This window comes from Gigantopelta aegis, chromosome 9, assembly GCF_016097555.1.
Source record: "Gigantopelta aegis isolate Gae_Host chromosome 9, Gae_host_genome, whole genome shotgun sequence".
NCBI lineage: Eukaryota > Metazoa > Mollusca > Gastropoda > Neomphalida > Peltospiridae > Gigantopelta > Gigantopelta aegis.
The window spans coordinates 33,211,590-33,233,348 of record NC_054707.1 but is presented as its reverse complement, the minus strand read 5'-3'; the positions used below and the strand labels follow the sequence as shown (position 1 = coordinate 33,233,348).

The 21,759-nt window shown below is 35.1% G+C and overlaps 1 protein-coding gene across 1 annotated transcript in view; it reads left to right on the top strand.

Moving 5' to 3' along the window:
• Window positions 1-21,759, top strand: part of LOC121382331 (synaptojanin-1-like) — a 35,909-nt gene that overhangs the window by 1,813 nt on the left and 12,337 nt on the right. Inside the window, 17 exon segments of the mRNA XM_041511915.1 lie at window positions 704-971; window positions 3,074-3,299; window positions 4,154-4,237; window positions 4,641-4,799; window positions 6,416-6,585; window positions 7,090-7,171; window positions 8,065-8,220; window positions 8,889-9,018; window positions 9,021-9,044; window positions 10,096-10,275; window positions 11,381-11,483; window positions 11,886-12,026; window positions 13,313-13,505; window positions 15,693-15,704; window positions 18,646-18,804; window positions 19,658-19,811; window positions 21,137-21,215. Coding sequence (XP_041367849.1) covers window positions 704-971; window positions 3,074-3,299; window positions 4,154-4,237; window positions 4,641-4,799; window positions 6,416-6,585; window positions 7,090-7,171; window positions 8,065-8,220; window positions 8,889-9,018; window positions 9,021-9,044; window positions 10,096-10,275; window positions 11,381-11,483; window positions 11,886-12,026; window positions 13,313-13,505; window positions 15,693-15,704; window positions 18,646-18,804; window positions 19,658-19,811; window positions 21,137-21,215 — 2,320 coding nt within the window.

Below are 21,759 nucleotides of genomic sequence, written 5' to 3'. Positions count from 1 at the left end.
TTTGTACTCTTAAATATAATTTCAACATGCTGGTTTTTATATATACTAAAGCTTACTCCAACGATTGATTTTTGATTTTCTTGAGACTCGTGTCACAAAAAACATCTACAAAAGGACTCTTGGCAGAAACTATTAATACACACACACACACACACACACACACACACACACACACACACACACACACACACACACACACATCCATCTACATACATACATACATACATACATACATATTAATAGTTTCTGGCATATATATATATATGAAAGTAAACTGCTAGTGTTGTCCAAGTACAGCGCTTGAACTTAATGATGGTACCGACAGCAATTGCCATTGTTGAGATATAGATTGCATCACCACTGGATGCAAATTACTTTCATCAGTAAAGCTTCTCAAAGAAGGTTAAATATATACACCTGGTGTATATTATGTGCCAGTATTTAACATTTGTACATTTTAACTATACATGTGTAGATACAGAAAAATAACCTTTCAGTTGTGTTTATTTGCCAAAACAATTTTTTTTTTTTTTTTAACATAGATGGGCTGAAAATTGCTGTCAGTGGGCCGTTTCACCAATTGCAATGTTTTCTTAAAATTGCAATGGACGGCAAACTCTTTAAGTCTAAGCCCTGCCAATACTAGCTGGTAGTTTGTAATTTTTAAAGGCCTGTTATTATTTATTTTATTCATCTCATTCAGGGCACCATAACATCATGTACCTGGTGATGGTGACGGGCTGCCTGTCGGTGGGTAAGATCCTGGAGTCAGAGGTGTTCCGGATCACAGCGGTGCAGCTCGTGTCTCTGCGGAACGAGCCTAGTGACGAGGAACACATTGTGGAGGTGAGGAAGCTGCTCAGTTCGGGCACGTTCTACTTCTCGTGGTCGGCCAGCGGCGCCCCCTGGGACCTCAGTCTGTGTGCTCAGCGCAAACAGCAGGACTACGAGACGGACAACAGGTTCTTCTGGTGAGACACTGACCCCTTACAGTGGGTTTTTTGTTTAATGGTCATGTTCTTGTCTTCAAAAAAGATTAACAATGAGTTTCTGTGATGTCTTTTTTGTTGTTTTTTTGATTAGGCATATAGCTTTATATAGTAGCAAACTCTGGATAAATATTATGGTCATTAAACATTTTCGGATGGTGAAGTACTGAGAGAAACACTTTTAGTTGACCGCTCAAAACAGGACCCTTTGTAAACCAGAATTCCTACAAAACCAGACATTTTTCACTGTCTTTTTTTTTCTTTTTTTTAAATATCTGATCATAACATAACCTACCTAAAGCAGATACCTCTTAAAACCAGATTTTTTACTTTTTCCCATGGGCTCACGTTTTAATAATCTGATTTTATTCCAGGTAAATTCAATAATTTTTTATAGGGCCAGTGTTCTCGCTGGGTAACAATTAAAAGAGGGCGGCTGTGCGACCCCAACCCCATCCTTTCAAAAGAAAGAAAGAAAGCAGCCCACCAAAAAGCAAACAATAAAAAAGAACTGCTTGGTTACTGTATATTGTTGTATGTTCGTCGATCAAAGTTTTAATATTATCAGGGCTTCTAGAATTTTATAAAAATCCACTAGCCATGGGATCAGTGATTTTTAAAATGTACTAGCCATGATTAAAAATGTACTAGCCCTAATTCAAATCAATACAATTTTACTAAAAGTAATAATCAGATATGTCACCTAAAGAGGGAGATTGAGCTTAAAAATCCTTAGATTGGGGTAGAAAGAGGGGACAAGTTATTCATATTTACATATTTTGTAAATGCAGCGTTTGACAAGGTTTTTTTTCCACTAGCCGTTGGGTTAGTTATACTAATTATTTACTAGCCCAACACTGAATATCACTAGCCATGGGAGTTTTTTTTAAAGAGATCTCCTACTGTGGGATAAATTTTTTCTGTTCTTTTTATTTCCATCTTCATTGAACGGATCGATCACATTGATATCGCCAGCTATTTTGATAGTGAAAACTACCACTTCCTTTGATGTCCAGTGTGCAGACTAATCAATTTTTTTTTAATGTGTAAAAAAAAGTGTGCATTTTGAAATTGCAGAGCTGGGTACTGTAAAATATAGTAGAATGAGGAAAAATGAAAGGGCCTCAAAAAATAAAGGGGGTGGTAAAACACAAGCGGGCCAGCAAAATGCAATAGCTGGCTGGGCCGCCCTGCTTAAATGGAGCAGCAAGAACTCTGAGGGCATTAAACATAACTGGCTACCATTTAACAGCCTGCCATTCTGAGACAATTTATTTCAAATTCTGTAAATAATACCATTATTAGTCCCCTACAGGTCCAACCGGAATTTTTTTGCATAGTTTCATCATGTACTGTTACGGATCAGGTTTGACTTTCATGGTAATTTACCCATTTTTGACAGAGTTATGGCCCTTGAACTAAGGACATGTGAAAATTTGTTTTCCAGATTTTTGCAATACCTGGGGATATCAAGATGAAATTTTGTATATAGCTTTATAGATCGTGGTGATTTACCCACTTTTCAGAGCTATGGCCCTTGAATTTAGGAGATACGAAAAATTGTTGTGTCCGGTAGAGAACATGTATTATTTTAACAGTATTATCAGAATGCTTGTTATAGTAATACTGATCACTGTACGGCTCTCACTGCATATTTAATATCTTCCTTTATCTGACAGGAACCGGACCGGCCTCGGTGGCGTCGTGGTTAGGCCATCGGTCTACAGGCTGGTAGGTCTGGGTTCAGATCCCAGTCGAGGCATGGGATTTTTAATCCAGATACCGACTCCAAACCCTGAGTGAGTGCTCCGCAAGGCTCAATGGGTAGGTGTAAACCACTTGCACCGACCAGTGATCCATAACTGGTTCAACAAAGGCCATGGTTTGTGCTATCCTGCCTGTGGGAAGCACAAAGAAAAGATCCCTTGCTGCCAATCGGAAAGAGTAGTCCATGAAGTGGCGACAGCGGGTTTCCTCTCAAAATCTGTGTAGTCCTTAACCATATGTCTGACGCCATATAACCGTAAATAAAATGTGTTGAGTGCGTCGTTAAATAAAACATTTCTTTCTTTTCTTTCTGACAGGAACCGGATGCTGCATGTACATTTTCAACGTTACGGCATTGACTGTGGCCAGTGGCTGCTGAAGATAATGTGTGGCGGTGTGGAGATCCGAACAATCTATGCCGCTCACCGACAGGCCAAGGCTTGCCTCATCTCTCGTCTTAGCTGTGAGAGAGCTGGAACTCGCTTCAACGTCCGGGGAACTAATGACGATGGACACGTGGCTAATTTCTGTGAGACGGAACAGGTGGGTGGTGACATTTACTGTTCTATACTGATATTTGTACAGTAATTGTACCATCCTCCAGTAAAACAAAATCATAACTTGTCAGGTTTAATAAATTGTTGTTGTGAAATTTAAGATTTCTGGGAAATAGTCTTAAGAAGTCAAGATGTAGAACATGTAATGCTCTCTGATGTTATACTGACCAACAAAAGAAATGCAAATATAAGACACTGATAATTTTATTAACTCAAAAACTAATGGAATTCAAACTTAATTAAAGGAAACTAAATATTTACATTTCATATGGTGTTCAATATATATATTTGAGGATTGCCTGTTATTTCTTTTAAGCTCACACCCAGATGAACGTAAAATAAATAACACACATACTTATAATTAAATTTGAATCATGCTTGCTAATAATGACACTAAAACTTCATATTTTATTTTGATGTACTTTTGGTCCATAAACAATAATGCTCAATAAGACAACTTGCATATATAAAATGACGTCATCTAATATGACGTTCCCTAACAGCGTAATTTTTACGTTCAATGAGAATTGAACAAACACCTGTTGCTATGTCTGGACCAATGGCATGACGTTAGGTTATAACGGAAATGTAATTATATATTTTTAAAAATCATGTTTGCATAACTTTATAATAATTGCCAGTGGAAAAATTTAATGATGTATGCAAACAACATGACTACGAAACAGACAACACTGATCATTTTAGGTTTGTTGTTTTTGTAATGGTCATCCTCAAAACATTTATGAATAAGAAATTCTAATTTATGAGGTTATTCATTAATTCCCATAAACCTTAATAATGTTTTAACATGAAAGTATAGTAGCTCAGTACATTTTCTAGGTAATATTTTTGGAGAACCACGTTTCATCATTCATCCAGACGAGAGGATCTGTCCCTCTATTCTGGGAACAAACAGGAATTCAGGTAAGTATCAACACCACTCTGAACGCACAGCACCAATTTATCCACTGTAGATGATTTCATTTTTAAAATTAATGGTACTAAATAGATTTTATTTTGTATTTAACTTGTTTGGGGAACAAACGTAAGCAATATAATTTGTTATTTATGATGTATTTCTTAAATAGAGGAATTTTTGGTCTTTAACTGACATTTTAACCTGTTAATTTCTATATTTTAACTGTCCACTTTGTTCTTTGCAAAAATGATGTTATGAAACTAAGATATCTTTACTCATAATAACTTTAAGCTAAAGTGCATTTTAATTATTTTTTTTAAAGCATTTATGTTAAAACATTTAAAATTAAAATTACTAAATTATCTTTACAATTATTTGATTAATTTGATTTCATTGATTAATTTCCAGGTTGGGTCCCATAAAATCCACATGTCTCGCGGCTATGAGGCTTCGGCTCCGGCCTACGACAGACACTTACAGATGTTGAAACAGCAATACGGAGACCAGGTGGTCGTCAACCTGCTGGGGGCCAAGGAAGGAGAGAGGATGCTCAGTCAAGCTTTTGAGGTCTACTTCTTTTTTATGGATTGTGCTAGTATAGTTTACAAAGGGTTGGTCGATATCATTATGTGACCAGGCATTCTCGAATTCACTTGGTTATATTCTTAGGCTGCGAAATCTCATGTCATACCATGTTAAAATGGACTAAAGATATGTTAAAAAGAAGCTAAAGTAAACCATTATTTGTCTTGACTATGATGATATTAAAAACTGATTTCTTTGTCCAAAGCTCCTGGGGCACTTCCACTATCCCTATTACCGTATATCTTCGCCTGTAAGTTGATCTCGGCTATAAGTCGAGCCCCTAATTTCAAGCCCTGAAAACTTATTTTTTTATTGACCCGTTTATAAGTCGACCCATGAAAAACAACTTATAAATATTGACGTATTTCTTATTTTCAGCACATGAGAACAATAATGTACAATATTTGAACAAAAGAAAATTATTTTACAAACTTCGGTTTTCACGTTTTGTACATCGCAATCAAACTACATAGCATCAAAACGAAACATTCCCTTAGTAGATAGTGAAAGCTGTTTGACTGTTACCGTATGGCACTGCATAGCATGGTTTTGTGCACAGACAACAACTTTATTTATAAACACTGACAACAGATCACTACGATAAAACTGAAAGTATCAGTTAATCACATGTTTTGCCGCCATATTAATACATGTAAGGAGGATAACTGGAAAATACACTGGTTTTGTACCAAATGATGTATGTCCCTATTACTCTAGTGAACTGTTGAGATCAGTCTAATCTGTTTTAAGGGAAAGCTCAGTAATATTCATGAAGTTAATCACCGACAAAACATTGTTTGAACAACCATTAATGCCAGTGACCAGATTTCAAAATAAACTCAGGCAACAGGTAGTTAGTATTGTTTACATTTTTGCTATTAGTGATGACTGTTATTTTAACTAAGTGGACTGTTTTTTTGGCATGTGAGTGAGATCGCACGCCTTTTTGCATTACCAAAACCGTTCTAATGCCCCCCCAAAAAAGGTTATAAAAAATAAATGTGTTAAATTAACATATTTGAGTATAAATACATGGCATACTTCAACAATAAAACTTGTAAAATAATCCCCAAAACGGTAATATTTTTGGGTGAATTTTTTTTACCCCAAGTTATAAAATAATTTTTGGGTGAAACAAATTCGACTTATAGGCGAAGATATACGGTAAGTATTTGTCCACCGAGTATGCAGCAGTAAGAGAGGGTACAGGGTGGCATACCATACCAATATTAGCCAGCAAGTATATTTGTTATATTAATGTCTTTGCCAGTTAAAAGATAGGTGGACATCTAGAAATCAGAAAAAAACCTGGCAGCTTAATTTCTTTTCTTTACATTTTGAGTTTTATTCATAAATTTACAAATTTAATTTGTGTTAGCCAAATGAAATGTAACATAGTCAGTTTTTCAATTGAAAGTTTGAATTCTATGTATACAATTATTAGTCATAATTCTTAGAGCGTTTTGTTTTTTAGTGGTAAAATGGAAGTAGGAAATGGAAGTTTTATATGACATCTTAGTGGGGTGTCAGAATGGAGATGGGATGTTACATTTGTAAGAAAAATAACCGTTGTGCTGACAAGTTTTTCTGTTTTTCAGAACCATCACAAGGCCTCCAGTCACTCCCAGGATATTCCATATATCCACTTCGACTATCACTCTGAGATTAGAGGCACGAATCTGAAAAACCTTGATAAGCTGAAATCAAAGTTACTCAAATACCTTCACAACTTTGACTTCAGCTACATTGAGGATGGATCTCCCAAGAAGTAAGTCTTGAAAATAACTTACGGTTTAAGCAATATAGAACTTTAAAAAATTTATTCATCAGTAACATTATGCTGTAATTGGGCTGTTTTTGACAAGTATTAAGAAAAGAAAATTTTATTGCTTGTCAGTCATTATGTTTTTCTCCTAAACTATAACAGTAAGAAGTATTTTAAAAATAAAATATATTTTGTACCTTAAATATTTTATGTATCAACATGCTTCTGAAGTATTTATTAATATTTTATTTTTCTGTTGCATATTTTGTGGAGTTGTGAATTGAATGAATGTTATTATTATTTGTTATAATCACACTGATTAAATAAGTTTATGGATGTTTTCAAAACGAAAAAACCCTTTAATTCATATGAAAACGCAGTTGTTTTGGTATATCAATTACTGTAATATTACTCTCAGTTATGCTTTATAAACTTGTACAATTGTCTATGTTTAAATGATATATTTGTTTTAAAAAGCTCCTGTTTAAATAGTTGTATTTATTGCAGGCAGCAAACTGGAACAATCCGGACAAACTGTATCGATTGTTTAGATCGCACAAACTCTGTACAAACCATGCTAGGCCTGGAGGTGAGAACTAGTTCAGAATAAAGAAACGGTTTGCTTGGCAAGTAAATTGAGTGTACATTCTGTGATTTCAATACAGGTACTTACTTTATTGTGTTCAGCTAATGAATATATGAACTGTTAAATTTACTTAAAATTTACTCAGAGGCTGACAATTTTTTGCATTGTAACTGACACATGGTATTTAATTAATATTTACAAGAGAAAATAAAACAGTCTTAAGAAATATATGAACTTTTAATTATTTTGTGCAACATGTTAAGTGGGGTGGGGAAATAAACACAATTTATCTTTTATATTTTTATTTATTACTTGATACTTTTAATACAGAAAAACTACACCTCAGAAATGTACGATCTGAAGCAGCAAACAAGTTTAGTTTCCTAATTTCCTAAAAGTATTATTTAATGGTTTTAATGCAGTGTCCCGTGACTGGTTCTAGAGTACTTGTATTCTCTTTTTAGACATAGGGACGAGATGTAGCTCAGCGGTACAGTGCTTGCCTAATGCGTGATCATTAGATCCCTGTCGGTGGACCCATTGAGCTATTTCTTGTTCCAGCCAGTGCTCCACAATTGGTTTAACAAAGGTTGTGGTATGTGCTATCCTGTCTGTTGGATGGTGCATATAAAAGATCCCTTGCTGCTAATCGGAAAGTGTAACCCATGAAGTGGCGACAGCGGGTTTCCTCTCTCAATATCTGTGTGGTCCTTAATCATATGTCCGACGCCATATAACCATGAATAAAATGTGTTGAGTGTGTCGTTAAATAAAACATTTCCTTCCTTCTCTTTTTAGACAAAATATAAAGTGTCTTAACTGCATATTTCTTTCCATTCTGATTTTCATTGCTAATGTTGAGAATTATGAGAAAGATCATGCACTTTTTTTTCCAGATTTTACCAAAGCAGATTGAAAGTCTTGGTCTGGCTAACAAGCCCCAGATGTTGACGCGGTTCATTGAAGTATACAAACAGATCTGGGGAATCAACGGTGACCACGTCAGCAGGATATATGCAGGAACTGGTGCACTGGGCGGAGGAAGATCCAGGGTAATACACAGCACTTTTCATGTGTTAAATAATGTTATATACCTGACAACCTTGGCAATTTTATGTATGGCCATGACAAAAAAAAAAATGTTTTAAAAAAATGGTCTCCATGGAAGTTTTGCAGTTATTGTGTAAGAGGTGTTTAATTTGTCAGTATTACAAAAATATATAATAAAGAAAAGTGATGTAGAAATTTGAAAATTTCACAGTAAAATAAATACGAGGGAAAAATTAAAAAACTGAGGCAATTTCCACAGCATTGCTCATTGCTGCAGTTAATTGCCTAATGAATCCAGAACAGTGAATACCTAAGTGTATGTTGATCATCAGTAATTTACTGGTTGTCTGTCAAATTTGAATCATTTGAACTAATGAATACATTATCTCATATATGTGAATTTATGTTATTTATTCTATTTCCACTGAATATGTTATAGTGGCCATCTATATTAAGCAGCCAGCCTGTGTAAAGAGGCCACGTTTTTATTCTCCCAAATCATCTAATATAGTACAAACTGATTTTTATTAAACGGCCACCTGTCTTAAACGGCCACTTGTTGATACTTCCTTTAGTGGCTGCTTAGCATAGGTTTGAGTGTAATTACAAATGTGTGTGTGTGTTTTGGACAGATGGATGGAAAGTGTTTAGATGTAATTATTTTATACAGGCTACAGATGCAGCGAGAGCAGCAAACCGAGCGATCCAGAACAACTTCTTGGACAACAGCAAACAGGGAGCTATAGACAAGTTACTGCTGAGCAACTCTCTCATTGGAGAACTTGCAGATAAGGCCAGGGCCCTCTGACTACCAAGAGTTTACACGGTGAGCTCCATGGGCTAATGGATAAGCTGCTGGACAATCAAGCTGACGACAGTGGTTCAAATCCCGTCAAAGCTGGCTCACACATTCATTCATCTTTCTCATCTATCAGCCTCTGCCTATCATTCTCATTATCTTAATATAAAAAAAACTTTCCAATTTCTCCCACAATTTCGATCTGTTTCAACCCTTTCTGTCAGTTTCCTCCGACTCTGTCTTCTGAGCTGTCCACATCATCGCCTACCTGTCTCAACTTCCTCCACGGGTGCAGTCTCTGTGTATTTCCCTGCACCCACATGGCATCCTCGTCCTCTGCTGCTAATAAAGCTTGTCTGACCCACAGCACTAACTAATGACCGCCAGTAGTAGGGGTGCATTGTAGGTGGTTACAAGTGCCTCTTAATGCCAGAAGTCCCCGAAGTGGTCAGACTTAAAAGGAGTTTACACGATAACCACTTACTGTCGTGTTTTGTAATATACAGGAATCTGGTCAGAAGGGTGTTGGTTTAATTGCATCCATGTGTTCATCGACAGTGAGCGGCGCTAATGTTCTCAAATTATTTGACAGATTTCCATTGTGATCATTTTGTTTAACGTAAAGCACAGAAACCAGTCTAGCGAATGTTTTTTTCTGATCGGTCTATCTGAACTAAGCCCAGGTCTGTTTTTTAAATATAATGTTACAATGCAAGTTTGCATACCATAATTGACTTATTATATTTTTTTACTTCCAAGTAAATTTGATTGTTAATCTTTTATGTATAAATTAATTATAATGTTAATTTATTATGTGCTCGTACATATTAGTGTAATAGGGTTTGGATTTAACTCGGTAGTAGATATTTGCCTAAAAAATGCTCATAAGATTTGTGGTCTTTGTGATGGACATGGGGAAAAAATGTGCTACGGTGTCAGTAAACAAAAATTACTTTTCTGTTAATATAATGTTGCATGATAGATTCAGTTAAAAAAATTTCTTTAGTGAAACAATTCATCTCTATATATTTTGTGAAATTATAAACACCCCAAATGATCAGTTGTTTTTTTGCTACAGCTGCCCCAGGCATTCTTCGTGGGATGGTGAAGCGATATAAAGAATACACAAGTACGACATCTTTGAGGATTGGTATCGGCACGTGGAATGTTAACAGTGGAAAACACTTCCGCAGTATCGCGTACAAGGACAAATCTATGCATGACTGGCTTCTTGATGCTCACAAACATGTTAATCCCAGTAAGAAATGGTTTTCTTTAGATTTGTGGTACTTAATTTGACATTTGTTCAAACTAGGCATGGTGCTTGTAAAAGCTTTAAACTCTATAACTTCAAGACTCATAGAGTCTGAGACATTTACATCAGTACATTCAAATTGTATGCGCGTGACATTAAAGATTAAGTCTGGACTCTTAAAAGTTTTAGGACCGGCCTCGGTGGCGTCGTGGCAGGCCATCGGTCTACAGGCTGGTAGGTACTGGGTTCGGATCCCAGTCGAGGCATGGGATTTTTAATCCAGATACCGACTCCAAACCCTGAGTGAGTGCTCCCGCAAGGCTCAATGGGTAGGTGTAAACCACTTGCACCGACTAGTGATCCATAACTGGTTCAACAAAGGCCATGGTTTGTGCTATCCTGCCTGTGGGAAGCGCAAATAAAAGATCCCTTGCTGCTAATCGGAAGAGTAGCCCATGTAGTGGCGACAGCGGGTTTCCTCTCAAAATCTGTGTGGTCCTTAACCATATGTCTGACGCCATATAACCGTAAATAAAATGTGTTGAGTGCGTCGTGAAATAAAACATTTCTTTCTAAAAGTTTTATAAGCACGGACCCTGGTTATGATTTAGTTTAAAGACATACGACACATCACGGTATCAGTCCCTCTCCATTGGCTTGGATTTAATTTATTTCTCCATCCTAAACAGTGCTCCATTTCCGGTTTATGAAAGGATATTGTACGTACCATTGTGTCTGTTGATATAACTACATTGTATGACTCTGGTGGATTTCATCGTTCAAGCTTTAAACCATATGTTGCTGCTAAGTAGTTTATATGTATGTACCATAATTGTGTCTATTGAAATGACAAGCCTGTATGACTGCAGTGGATTTCATGTTTCAAGCTTTAAATCATATATAGCTGTTTTAAGTAGTTTTTTTATGTATGTACCATTGTGTCTTGTAATGACCTACTTGTATCACTGCTGTGGATTTATAGCTTTTAAGCTTTAAATCATATCTTGCTATGTTAAATAGTTTATATGCATGATACTGTCGGGTTTTTTAAAATTTCCATTCATTCATAAATTTGTCATTTATCACCAAATGGAATGTGTTTTAACAGGTGATCTTGATGACAGTGTTGACTATGACAAACCTGCTGATATATACGCTATTGGATTTGAAGAGATTGTTGACTTGAATGCCAGTAACATTGTCAGCGCCAGGTAACTGAATATACACCAGTTTGTATATTGCATTAAAATTAATTATTAAACTTACTGTCTTTCTTTTCATCAAGGAATAGTGAGACAAGTTAGTCTATCATGTGGATAGGCAGGAAAATATTTAATGTTATTATCTTTGAATAAATAATTGATTAACAAAAGCACTGAACCAAGAATGTACCGTAATCATTATAATTGTACCGTAATCATTATAATTGTACCATACTAATTGATTGGTTTAGGTTTTCTAGTATGTAGAGAGATCATAATTTCATTGATCATTGAATTTTCATTGAAAAGTACCAGAGCATTGATTACTAGTACTTTAAAACATTTATTCATTTAATTTGATTGATTTACGTTACTTTATTCCTATGACTTTCATGTTTTTGTTTGTTTTAGTACCACGAATGCCAGGGAGTGGCAGAAGGAGATAGTAAAGACATTGTGTCGGGATCACAAGTATGTTCTTCTCACTCACATACAGCTGGTGGGCGTCGTCCTGTTTGTTTACATCAGACCACAGCTGGCACCTTTTGTTAGGTGAGGAGACATTATTTATTGTATTTCTACATTTATGTATTACTGTAAATCAGAAAATTTTGGCGAGCATAAAATATTCGCGAATTTAGTGAAGCCATACAAAACGCTAACATTTCATGACGCTAAATATAAACTAAAATCAGAGTAAAACAAAAATCAAACAAGTCTTAAAAGGTATACATATTTAATAACGATTTGAATTAATCAACTGTGAACAATTCAATTGAATTTCAGAACCAAGGCAAATAAAAAGTCGTCACATATCCTATGTGCACTACCGTTCGTAGCACAATAATTAAAACTATTGTCACATCCGGTGCAGCAACAAAGCAAAACGAAATGTCAGTATTATGAATACAGTCTTATAGTTTCAATGTTTGTAACTTTTAGTAATAAAGACACATAATTGTGGTTAAAAATAAATTGTTTTCTTTATTTGACAAAGTGAGAAAAGTACCAGAGCATTGATTACTAGTACGTCTCAGTAGAAAAACAGCTTACGACCCCTGTACGCACAATATACTACTCGAAAACACGTTTTCATTGGACTGATTATGTGTGGTTGTTTCGTCGGCGATTAACTGGACAAACAGGCTATAGATTAGGCAATAAATACAGACAACAATACTAATTATATTAGACGTATAACACTAATGTTTTTATTAAAATTAAGTTGGAGACAAGGATCGTCACTTGGACGTTTGAGGCTATATTTCAAACCGGAAATAGTGCGCATTGCATAACATCAAAAATTATCGAGTGTTCTTGTCACCAGTCAGTCTAAAAAAACAACAAAAAACGGCCTACATTTGTTTTTTAATGTTTGATATGCCAACCTCGCTAACGTTTTATGTTGATAATATGTCACTGATACGGATTTCGCTAAATTTTAAGATCGCTAATATTTTCTGATTTACAGTATCTTGAAACATATATTTGTAAGTTGCTTTCCTGTCTGTCCCATGAAATCTCTACTATATCTCTCTCTCTCTCTCTCTCTCTCTCTCTCTCTCTCTCTCTCTCTCTCTCTCTCTCTCTCTCTCTCTCTCTCTCTCTCTCTCTCTCTTCTCGCTCTTATTTAAAAATAATTCAAAGTGTAACTTGTTAATAAAAACTATTCAGTTAGTAAATGTTCTATTAATTATTTTGTATTATTGTGTTACTAAAAATATTTTTTACTAGAATGATTTATTTTTTGACAAAAACATGATATAAATAACAATTTATTGGAATCTAAACACAATATTAATGTTTCAATGTTTCAGTCATTTCATTGTGTATTTCAGGGACGTTGCCGTGGAGAAGGTGAAGACGGGTCTCGGAGGTGCCACGGGTAATAAGGGTGGAGTTGCTATCCGCTTTCTCGTCCACAGCACGTCCGTCTGTTTTGTATGTGCTCACCTTGCTGCGGGCCAGTCACAGGTGAACGACAGAAATGCAGACTACCACGAGATTAACAAGAAAATGGCTTTTCCAATGGTGTGTATTTCCATCTTAATATTTATGACTAGTGTATGCACAATGTATACAGGATTTGTAAAATGGAAAAATTGGCTCTGGTTGGTTTTTATTATTCATTCAAAAATACTGTAGATCCTGAAATTAATGTGTCCCTAAATTAATGCAAGTGACGGTGGGCAGACTAAAATGTGACATGAAATTAATGTGAGTGGCCTCCCTTTGAAATATTACTTTTCTAAAAACACGTCTGTGTACTTTTCGGTTAAATCCAAGTTACACGTGTCTTCAATGAGATCAACTCACTAACATGTCTGTGTACACACGAATTAACCTGTTTAGTCCCTAGTGTTTTTGGTGAGATAATTTACGTAATGTGTATAACAAAATCTGGCTAAACATTAGCATACATGTACCATTACAACTGTATCATCCTTATCTGTGAATGGCAATTAAAAGGCCATAATGAAAGAACAATTCACAAAGTGATATGCCGACAAAATTACCATGAACTTGAACAGTAAAAACAAAGAAACAGTCGGCCTCAGGATTAGTGTGCTAAAACCCATTCACATGCAGTGATTTGTGTCAGCTGTTGACAGGGTGGCCAAAGACCCTGTAATTGTCACACATGGCTAGCGTCTTGCTGGACTATTGGACAATTAGTCTGTCTCGCCTACAATGAATTGTTTTCCAGTTGTGTTGTTTAAATATATTAGAATTTTTTTTTAATTTATTTTTGTTTTTTAATAACGTTGGACATGTAGACAAAGACTAGAAATAAATGTATCATATTATTAATGCGAATATCACGAATTCACATTTTTCGCATTAATATTGTGATCATATTAATTTCAGGATCTACAGTATATATATATATATTTTTTTTATTTTTTATTATACAGTGTTCATATATTACATAATGCTGTTTTTGTCACAAATAGACACCCCCTCCACCCTGTAATGCTCGACCATACACCCCAAAATATTACTTAACATGTGGAGACAACTCCTTGTCACATGATAATAACTTTATATGCAATGGGTATAATGTGTTGTTTATGATCATGGGTAGGTATTAGAAATTGATTTGTAATCATTATTGTGTGAAAACATCTAGCTATAACTACATTATACATTGTTATTATGGTACAGAGAAGTCATGAAAAAAACCTAAACAATTTGAATTTTAAAACAAGTGCATTACATAACGTTCAGTATACCCACGTCTGCACTCCTTCATAACACCACATACTGTTTGGAGGTACACCCACCCACATCTCATGCTTTATTTCTGTTTGAATGACCTCTTCATACATAAAGTCAAACCTATCAAATAGACAGTTTAAAACACCCACACTTTAATTAATGTGGTGATTTTTGATGTTCATGGAAGTATGCACCACAAGACCGTTTTACATGCTGTATGAGTTTTTTATTATGGAGATATTCATACATAAGTCATTTAGCACTATGACGCATCATCTTTGTATCAGCAAATGCATGACATTGTTCAGTTCATCCTAGATTATTATTACATTTTTATGTCATCATTTTAAAATCACCCTAGGTTATCATTACATTTTTATGTCATCATTTCAAAATCATCCTAGATTATTATTACATTTTTATATCATCATTTTAAAATCGCCCTAGATTATCATTACGTTTTTATGTTATCATTTCAAAATCACCCTAGATTATCATTACATTTTTATGTCATCATTTCAAAATCATCTTAGATTATCATCACATTTTTATGTCATCATTTCAAAATCATCCTAGATTATTATTACATTTTTATGTCATCATTTCAAAATCATCCTAGATTATCATCACATTTTTATGTCATCATTTCAAAATCACCCTAGGTTATCATTACATTTTTATGTCATCATTTCAAAATCATCCTAGATTATCATTACATGTTTATGTCATCATTTCAAAATCATCCTAGATTATTATTACATTTTTATGTCATCATTTTAAAATCACCCTAGATTATCATTATATATTTTTATGTCATCATTACATTTTTATGTTATCATTTCAAAATCATCCTAGATTATCAGTATATTTTTATGTCATCATTTTAAAATCACCTAGATTATCATATATTTTTATGTCATCATTATTAAATGATCCATGTTGGGAATTTGTTTATATCATATAGTATTACTATTAACTCGTTTCATACTTTGTCTACAGGATGTGTGTATGGTATGTTATTTTAATTCATTGCATGATTGTTGTCATCTGTCTGTGTCCTGTTGTGTTGTTCCAGTTCGTCCGTCTGTCATGTTTCATGTGTCTGTTTGTGAATTACTGTTTATGTGTGACCTTTCATATCATAATATTAAAGATGTATAAGTTGAAGGTATGACCGATGATATTTATATATATATTCGCATTGCATGATTTTGTGAATTATAGTAAATAGAATTAGTTTCTTTACCATGATTTAAAGTATGCTTTTAGAAAAACTGAGAATAATATTGGGAATTCGTTTTTAACTTGAACAGTTTGTTATGTCCCAGTCATAATAAATATCTATTTACCCACACGTGCATAGATATAGTATGTTTTTTATGTGGAATCAAAACAAATATGTTAAAATTTATTTTATTTAACGACACCACTTGAGCACATTGATTTATTAATCATCGTCTATTGGATGTCAAACATTTGATAATTTTGATGTATAGTCTTAGGAAACCCACTACATTTTTTCAATATTAGCAAGGGATCTTTTATATGCACCATCATACAGACAGGATAGCACATACCATGGCCTTTGATATACCAGTCGTGGCTGGAACGAGAAATAGCCTAATGGGCCACTGATGGGGATTGATCTCAGACCGACTGCAAATCAGGCAAGTGCTTTACCACTGAGCTACGTCCCTCCCAAACAAATATGTAGACAGAAACAGGGTTTACGCTAAACGGAACATATTGTCAGCAAATTAGCATTCTGTCTTTAATGTGTCGTTGAATTCAGTTTTGTATTTTGCTGAACAAATTGCAATAAAATAAAAGTTTGTTGATAGTTGCATGGTGAATTTATTCAGGGCTTCTGGATTATGATAGCCCCACTCCCATGGCTAGTGATATTCAATGTTGGGCTAGTAAATAATTATTATTACCATGCCCGACGGCTAGTGAATCGTTTTGGTCAAATGTTGCAGTTAAGTCTATTTTTTAAATTTGAATATCCTGCCCCCTACCCCCATCCTCCTATGTTAGTGTTTTTAAACTATCTCTCTCTCTCTTTAGGTGACATATCCGATTTTTACTATTTAGTAAAATTGTATTAACTTAAAGTAAAGTAGGGCTAGTGAATTTTTAATGATGGCTAGTAACAAAATTAAATCACTGATCCCATGGCTAGTGGATTTTTATAAAAATTCTAGAAGCCCTGATTTATTATGAAATATATTTGTGAAATTGAATTACGATTGGACTTTGGCAATTTGACAACAAAAATTAAGCTCTGGTTATACAGTGATACCAAGTACATGTATATGGCATGTCATTGTTTATCAGATCAGCATGTATTGCTTGTTAACTGTAATAATCCACAAAGTTCTTAGTTTATGTACTGTCTTGGCTTGTTTGTAGAATGATAGTTCTATCTAGATCAATGTATTGGTGTTCATTGTTTGTAGGTGCATCATACATGTATGTGAATTTGTATTATAACTACCACCCTTGGTGCATGATAATTCAGGATAGTTTGTTCTTTGTCAGCTGGGCATGTTGAAATAGTTTTGTCTGAACATTTAGTATTCCAATGATATAGTACCTGTTTTTTCTCTGATACCTACAAAATGTTTAAACTTCATTTAAATTTATACAGCTGGGTACGTAATATTATCTCATGGAAAGGCTGTTACATAGACCTGCAGCCTGTTAACAATCCACTGCATAAATAGTGTTGTTAATTTTTTTAATTTTTTAAATTAGCCCATGTGATAAACTCATTTGGGAAACACGAATCCCACATGGTTATGCTTCACATGGTTATGTTTACTACTATCAAATGTCATTAATCAGTATTGGTTTTCTTCCACAATTAAACCAGTGGGGAAGTGAAATGTATTCCTAATTTGTGATATGCATGCATATTTTGTACAAGTAATCGCGCCAAGCAAGCCTTTTTACAGCATGACATCATTGGAGAAATATGATTGCAATGATAGTCGTTGCTTGGTGGAGGCTGCATGAGATTGGTGACATGAGGTCACGAGCAGTAATTTCAACTATATATTTTGTCACTGAAATCTGTCCCCTAACGTTTTGACATGTTAGTTTGTTATCTCAGAAATAAGAAAAGAAAAAGAAGAAAATGCAGTCATGTGAGATATAAAAGTAAATTGTCAATGGTTAAAATATCAGTCCTCAACGTAACAGCTTATGTTCCCAGGATGAAATGTCCACTAGCTCAGGTCAGGTCATAGGGTTTATGTGCACATTCAGAACAAGTTGTTGTAGTGCACGCCTGTCATGGGCACAAGTGTGAGCCTTGGCCTTCGTCGTCTCCTCTGTCCAGGACAGGAAAAGGGTTTGGGTGGGTTGGAGAGGGGACCACCTGCGCCATAGGATTAAGTCAAAAAGAAAGGTTGCGCAATTTCTTTGAAGGATTTTTGGCGCATTTTTGAATGGTCCATCACCTCGGGTGTATATTTTATATCCTGCGGTATTGTGAGATGAGCTGTACTATCCTGTATGTCATTGACTCAAATATAGATCACTTTGTTCTAAATGTAATATAATGTAGACCAAGACACTTGATTTATTATAGTTAATGCATAACATGTATTTCATTACATACATGTATTTATCTCGTACCATTTTTTATTAGTAAAAGTATTTGTTTCGTTGCTGTATTTTATTTCAAAAGGTTTTGCCTTTACTTGTTTTACTACTATGTTTATATGTTTCATATACTATCCTAGCCATGTTTCCTTAGATTGGGAATAAATGTCAGGGGCGGCACAGTGTAAAAAATAGTGGTACGGCTCGTCGTTGCCAGACTCTCCTTTCAAGTTACTTTTAAGAACATTTTCACAGATACAACAAATATATCCCACACATGCACACACAAAAATGGTACGGCCCCTGAATGTCTGTTCAGCGATGTATAAAAACTGTCTTGCAGGGTAGGGCTATATATACCCACGACTACATTTTCTGGTGTGGAGACTTCAACTACAGAATTGACCTGGGAAATGAGGAAGTCAAGGAACTTGTTCAGAACGAGAACTGGGGAGCTCTGCAGGAATTTGATCAGTTGAACATACAACGCGCTGAGGCCAAGGTACGTTGTTACAGACTTAAAATAGTAATAATAATATGTTTTTGCCGCACCTATACAAAGTAAATGGGTAAGATAGAGGTATTACTTTTATCTTTAGCTCAATGTTACAGTTTAAAATTTAGCTGCAATTCTTGTTCTAACATTTATAACTGTTCTTAATTCTGATATATAAATTATTAGCACTTCTTTATCTCAAATTCACAAAGAGTATGTGAATATTTGCCAGATTTAATTATTATTACACATGTGGAGTAATTGATCATTATCATAAAACTGTCATTGTTTCAAAGACACAAAAATAGTTAAAACATTTATGTATTTTAAACAGAAAGTATGATTATAATAGTTGTAATTATTGGATGTTTATTTATAGCATGCCTGCAGTGAATTCTCATTTATTCACACGTAGTTATACACACATGATGATGTGTTTTATTTAATAGGTCAAGCCTGACATTCACTATGTTTTGGTAATTTATTACAATAGTCCTAATCATTATTATTTTTAAATCTCTTAAACATTTGTATACATATACTTTTTACTTACCATTGCCACTCTCTTGTTTCTCAAAATTAAGTGGGGTTTTTTTAACTATAAAGAAAAAACCCAGGTTATGCAAATCAAAATAGGTTATGCAAAATCTTTTGGCATAACCCCTTTTCAGGTTATGCAAATTTTTAATTTGTGCATGCCTGATATGGTCATCAATTATAATGTAATACCAAGAACATATAGCCTTAAATTCAACAGTTGATTATTGTAATTAATTTAAATTAGATAGACTGTTCTCTCCTGATGACGTTACAAATCATACTGTGATGGTCTAAAAAACCCAAATAACTTCTGTTGTAGGCATTTAGAAATTTCCACGAAGGGAAGACGAACTTCCCACCGACGTACAAGTACGATATGTTCAGTGACGACTACGACACCAGCGAGAAGTGTCGCACACCCGCGTGGACGGATCGCATTCTGTGGCGGCGGCGCCACCTACTGCCACAAGAAGGTACTGACAACTGTTGAAACATATGCTGAATATTTCACACTTCAGAAAGACTTAGAGAATACTCGAGGCAGAATGCTCTCTTGATGCGCTGTCGGTCTAAGATCGAATCCTGTTGGTGGGCCCATTGGGCTATTTCCCGTTCCAGCCAGTGCACCATGACAGGTATAACTAAAGTCATGGTATGTACTATCCTGTCTGTGGGATGGTGCGTATAAAAGATCCCTTGCTACTAATGGACAAATGTAGCAGGTTTCTTCTCTAGGACTATACTTCAAAATTACCAAATATCTAACATTCAATAGCCAGTGATTAATAAATCAATGTGCTCTAGTGGGATCGTTAAACAAAACAATGTTTACAGAATACTCAGCTTGCTACTCGGCAGTATTGCTTATGGCATATTCATATGGCAAGTGAAAACTACTGAACATTAATTTTTGTGTGCAAGATAAACAATGCTGCTTATAAGTGAGATAGATATTCTGTTTGTTACACATTGTGATTTTGATTTAATGGACAAGTTTCTAACGGTTTTAAAGTGTAAACGTTTGTAAAGCTTAGAACAAGAGACGATATTATGCCATAGCTGTGACATATCGCTGATAACAGAAGTATGCCGCCCTCCAACCAGAGTTGATTCTCATCGGTGTATGGTTGAACAACACGTCGTTTTGGTGGTCAGATCAGTATTGTCACATCAGAGAATAAACAGGTGTGAGGTCAGACGTACCTTTTATGGACAGGTCATGTGAATACATTGACATCATTACCACATTGACTAAATTGTGGGGGATTTTCTTGTTTTTTTAATACTGTAACATCACTTGTGTAAAACGCTGAATATGACATCATGTAGGCTTGTGAAATGATTGCACAATGTTACTTTGCATCTGTCTGCCTATATAGGGGCAGGATGTTCCCAGTGGTAAAGCATTCACTTGATGCGTGGTCGGTCTAGGATTGATCCCCATCTGTGGACTCATTGGGCTATTTCACCTTCCAGCCAGTGCTCCATAACTGGTGTAATAAAGGTTGTGGTATGCGCTATTCTGTCTGTGGGATGGTGCATATAAAAGATCTCTTGCTGCTAATCAAAAAGAGTAGCCCATGAAGTGGCGACAGCGTGTTTCCTCTCTCAATCTTTGTGGTCCTTAACCATGTGTCTGACGTCATATAACCGGCAATAAAATGTGTTGAGTGCGTCATTAAATAAAACATTTCCTTCCTTCCTGTCTGCCTAGATGGGTAAACCGTTTTAATATGACTGTTTTCATTTATCAGGGTTATTTTTATAATTTGTTTTTTTGTGGGTGTTTTTTTTTCAGAGGAGGAAAATAATCCTGACTGGAACGAAGGCAAACTTCTTCTGTATAACAGAGCTGAACTACGTACATCTGATCACAGGTACATGACACAGTCGGTTTCATGGTTAGATTGTTTCATTTATGTATTTAGCCATATGACTGGCTTCTTTTAAACAATATGTTAAATTGATTTACACCATGCTTAAATATTGATAATGAATTTAATACATATTGGAGAAGTAGCTGAAGTACAGTGAAACCTGTCTAAACCAAATCTCTCTGGGGACCTAATATTTATCTGAGTTAGATGGGATTGAGTGTTTAGAAGGTCGGGTTTTATAATTTTGAAAACTTGGGACCATGAAACTTGGCCAGTTTTGACAGGATTCCAATTTGTTCAGGGTCTGGTTTAGGCCACAAAGAAAGGTTACCCTACCTTAAATGTGTTTGCCAGAGAAAAACTCAGTCTCAAGATGAAAGACATGAAGGCAAGCTGTCTGAAAAATCTTAGTTTACTCTTTGCAGCCAGAGAGAAATAAAAACAATCTCACTGTCAATGTCAGTTTTAAGTTTCACATGCCATTTTCAAAAGACAGAAAAACAAAAAAAGTTCAAACTATTCCTTTGCACCAATAAAAGTCAGT